The following is a 4,833-nucleotide window of genomic DNA, read 5'->3' on the forward strand; positions in this document are numbered from 1 at the left end:
TCCTTTTGATGGCATAAAAAGCCCTTCTTCCCTTCTCCTTCAATTCATTCACAGCCATATTGAAGTTTCCATTATGATTTATTTTCAATCCCAAATATGGGTAGCTTTTTGTGTTTTCTAATATGTGTGTGCCTAATTTAAATGTATTATGTGAACTCTGAGACTCGTGTCTCCTTTGAAAGATCATGACTTTAGTCTTCTTCATGTTTACGTTCAGAGACCATGTCTGACAGAACTGGTGGAGGATGTCTAGGTTCTGTTGTAGACCCTCTTTAGTGGCTGACAGCAGAACCAGATCATCTGCGTACATCAGTAATTTTACATTGGTATCGTGCAGAGTCAGACCGGGTGCAGTAGAAAGTTCTAATAACTTTGCTAATTCATTTATATATATATTGAACAATGTTGGACTTAAATTGCACCCCTGGCGGACTCCGCGACCCTGGGTGAAGAAATTTGTTCTTTTATTTCCAATTCTAACAGCACATCTGTTTTTTGTGTACATGGATTTGATCAAGTCATATGTATTTCCTCCAACACCACTTTCTAGAATTTTGAAGAAAAGACCTTTGTGCCAAATTGAGTCAAAGGCTTTTTCAAAATCGACAAAGCAGGAATATATTTTGTTTTTGTTCTGTTTTACGTGAATGTCAATTAGGGTTTTAAGAGTGTATATATGGTCAGAGGTACGATAATTTGGTAAGAATCCGATTTGGCTTTTACTTAGAACGCTGTGTTCTGTAAGGAATTCTATGAGTCTGGTGTTGATGATACTACATAGAAGTTTGCCCAAATTACTCGTCACACAGATACCCCTATAGTTTTTTGGGTCATGTTTATCTCCACTCTTGAAAATTGGGGTTATGAGTCCTTCATTCCAGATATCAGGAAAATAGCCTAGATTTAGTGTCAAATTGAATAATTTTAAAATAGCCAATTGGAATTTTTCAGAGCTGTGTTTAATCATTTCATTTAATATGCCATCTGTACCACAGGCCTTTCTAGCTTTAAGGCACTGGAGTTTTGATTTCAGCTCTTGTTCTGTGATTGGGAAGTCTAAAGGGTTTTGATTATCCTTTATGATATTTTCCCATTTTTGTAATTTTTCACATATCTGGCTGGTTTCCGTTTTTGTATTTAGGGGTACAGTTGTAAAGAGTGATGTGAAGTGGTTTGTCCAAACATCCCCATCTTGGATAGCCATTTCTTCCGGCTTATCTTTATTCAATGAGTTCCAGTGGTCCCAGAAGGAGTTAGAGCTTAGAGAGTCCTCTATTTTGCACAATTGTTTATTTACGTGATTGTTCCTTTTAATTCTGATGGTCTTTTTGTAGTGTTTCAATGATTCACAGTATTGGAGGCGTAGGGTGTCATTTTGTGGGTTTATGTGTTTCTGGTTTGATATTTTTCTTAGCTGTGTTCTAAGAGCTTTACATTCTTTGTCAAACCATTGGTCCTTTTTAGTTTTTCTCTGTTTGTTACCTGATAGTTTTAATTTGGACTTTGTTGCAGTTCTTTCAAATATATAATTGATGTGTTCTACAGCTAGGTTTACTCCTTCAACACTGTTAGAGTATGGCATGGCTAGGAACGTATCTAACAGTGATTGTGTCTCATCACTGGCGATGGCTCTCTGGTAGTCCTGCATGCTGTTCTGGGACCATCTGTAGTATTTGGGGATGTTGTATAGTTTACTGGGCTGTGTAGGGGGATTTTTGAGAGACTCAGTTCTTTTCATGTATGCCGTGATCTGACTGTGGTCGGAGAGTGGGGTCAGGGGTTTGACTGTGAATGAACTGAAGGATACTGGATCCAGATCTGTTATCATGTAATCTACTGTGCTGCTGCCAAGGGGTGAGCAGTAAGTGTACCTTCCTTGTGAGTCCCCTCTCACACGCCCATTGACAAGGTAGAGACTCAGTCCTCTACACAGCTGTAATAAATCCTTTCCATTTTTGTTTATGGAAGTGTCATGGTTATTTCTAGGGGACTGGTTTACATGGATTGCATATGGTGTGGTCAGATATGAAATTGTCTCCATGTGTACTGGTGAAATCAGGGTGGGTTCCCGTTCGGGCGTTGAAGTCACCGCAAACAAGCACATGACCTTGACTTTGGTAAAGACTTATTTCTGATTCAAGGTTGGAGAAGATGTCGTCTGAGTAATATGGAGACCCAGTGGGTGGTACGTAAATTCCACAGATAAATAGGTCTCTCTGAGAGGGGATTACTTCTTTATTTAGTTTTAACCAAATATAATTGTTCCCGGTTTTTAGAATCTGTATTGACTGGTGGAGTTGTGATTTGTACCAAATTATCAATCCCCCTGAGTCTCTGCCCTGACTAATATGTTTCGTTTTATTCGATGGCAAAATGACTTCTCTATAGTGAGGAGGGCAGTGTGTGTCTACATCTTCTCTGCACCATGTCTCAGTTAGGATTAAGAGGTCATTGTTTGTTATAGCCTGTAAAAAATCTGAGTCTCTACTCTTAAGGCCGTATGTTGAAGAGCAAAGACCCTGTATGTTCCAGCAACTAATGGCGAATGATTGCATTTTGTACAAAAATTATATAAAGGTATAAAAGGTTATAACTAAGGTATAAGGGTATTCAGTCAATGAAAAATATATATAAAGGTGTTCAAAGGTATAAAGGTTATAGGGTATAAAGGTATTCAGTCAATGGACGAACATCACAGAATAAATTCAACAACAACAAAGGCGACAGCAGGCGGTTTGGCCTGCTTTTCTTTTGGTCGATTGCTAGCTTGTAGTGAGAAGTTTACTGCATAGCGTGTATAACATTTGTTTGATCTCATTCAGCTCTGATGTGGGTGGGGGGGGGGGGGGCCTGGTCAGGGCGGATGCATAGGTCATCTCCTGCGGCGGACGGTGAGGGGGTCGGCTGGGGGGACGTCTCCTCTCACTGGGTGGGTTGGAAGGGTGGGGTGTGGGCTGGGGGCGGTTGAGGGGTCGGCTGGGGGGATGTCTCCTCTCACTGGGTGTGGTGGAAAGGTGGGGTATAGGTGGGGCATAGGTTTGTGGGGTGACTCCTCGTGGGTATCTCATGGGCCTGTGCTTTCTCGGAGAGGCCGGTGTGTGACTGGGTCTGTTGGGGTTGCGTCCGAGGGCAGCATCCTTTAATGTTTTTGCAAATGTCCTCACTCCCGCGTTGTTTAGGTGTAGCCCATCATTATTAAAGTCCCATCTGCCGATGTTTGTGTGGTGGGCCAGGTGGACATTTTTGAGGGCAGCACAGTTTCTTGAGGTCTCCATGTTGATTTCGTGAATGATGTATGGAGGGGTGTCCATCCTGGGGAGGAGGGTGGAGATGATTACTCTGGTGTGTGGGAACTCCCTGGAGGCCTTCTCAGCCACCCTGGTCATTGCTTCAGCAGTTCCACGCTGTAGATAGTGGAGGTCATTTGTACCCGTGTGCACCACCATGTACTGGGGGCTCCCTAGAGTGTCCTGTCTGAGCAGCTCCATGGCGTGGCCTGTGTTCCGACAGCGCTTGGCTGTCACCTTGAGGCCTGGGAAGAGGCGTGCTGTGTCCAGGTATTTGCCATTGGAGTCCATGAGGAGGACTACCTGGGCTTCGGGCTGGGCTGGTCTGGTGGACTGGGGCCGTGGCTCGGGTGGAGGTTGGGCTGCTGGAAGGGGGTCTGAGTCCAAAGGTATGTCATTGGGTGTCAGGCTGGGAGGGGTAAGTGGGGTCAGGGGGGGGGGGGTATATTCTGGTTTGGCAGTAGGGGGGGGGGGGGGGTGGTGAGTGTTGGAGCAGAGGACTGCTTTTGATCGGGGGGGAATGTATGTATTCTTTCTTCTTGTCGTTGTAGCTTTACTTCCTCTATCTCACTGCGTAGAGACTCCTCCCGGCTGTTTGTATCTTCCTTCATGGCTTTCATCCGGGCCTGTAGGGTGTTGTTGTCCTGCTCTAGCTCCCGCATGGTTTCTGTGAGCTCCATGACCGTCCTCTGGGTCTCCCTCAGCTCTGAAGCGGTCTCCTCCCCGTTCCTCTTCAGATGACGGAGCTCTTCTCCCAGCTGCTGAATGGTGCAGGGCTCAGTCAGCCTGGCCAGAGTCCTCTCTTTAAATTCAGTGAACTCCAGCTCCAGGAGAGATACGCTTTCTCTCAGCTGCTGGACCAGTTTGGAGGGTGTTGAAGGAGTGTGAATGGATGGGCTGACTGGTGCTCTTTGTGCTGGCAGTGGCATCACTGGGTTCACTGTGTGGTTGGAGGGAGTTGGAGTGGCACAGTCAGAAGGGCTAGTTGCTGGTTTTGACTCTGATATTTCTGTGTCTGTGTTCACCTTGTCCTCTTCTGTCTGTGTGTCCGCAGCCTTGTTGGTGTTGGGCACAACTCTCTCCACTTCCGTTTTTATTTTTGGGAAAAGCTCTTGAAATATGTTGAGGTTTGCTTCATTTCCCTGTACTAATACAGTCCCTTTAACATAGTAAGAGATTGTTAGAACTGGGTTATCAGTGTCCAGGGTCTCATCATGGCATATCGTGTGGCGTCCTCCTCGACCGATGCCTTCTTTCACAACATGGTCATAGTGGTTACAGATCACCTGTTTCCAGGAGTTAACATGTTCTGTGTGGAAGATGAGGTCATTCATCACCATCTTGTCCTTATAGACAGTGTAGTCAGCATACAGCTCTTCTGGGTGGGCCAAAAGTGTCTCCTCCTTGTGTTTTTTCTTGTTTTTATTACTTCTACAACTAGGAGGGTACTCAACTTCTTTGCTGCACATCCTGTTTTGGTTAGTTTCCATGGCAACACTGCACATCCTGTTTTGGTTATTTTCCATGGCAACACACCAGGTAATAC

The 4,833-nt window shown here is 44.9% G+C and overlaps 1 protein-coding gene across 1 annotated transcript in view; it reads right to left on the minus strand.

The window, feature by feature from the left end:
• The window catches only part of LOC311241641 (exocyst complex component 6-like), a gene marked incomplete at its 5' end in the record, with an annotated part of 58,061 nt that extends 53,434 nt beyond the window's left edge, over positions 1 to 4,627 (minus strand). The window contains 2 exons of the mRNA XM_084330518.1: positions 3,339 to 3,532; positions 3,859 to 4,627. Coding sequence (XP_084186644.1) covers positions 3,339 to 3,532; positions 3,859 to 4,627 — 963 coding nt within the window. The remainder of the gene's footprint in view (positions 1 to 3,338; positions 3,533 to 3,858) is intronic.
• Positions 4,628 to 4,833: the final 206 nt, after the last annotated feature.

The sequence above is a fragment of the Notolepis coatsorum genome (genome assembly GCF_963971535.1).
Source record: "Notolepis coatsorum genome assembly, chromosome: 15".
Lineage (NCBI taxonomy): Eukaryota > Metazoa > Chordata > Actinopteri > Aulopiformes > Paralepididae > Notolepis > Notolepis coatsorum.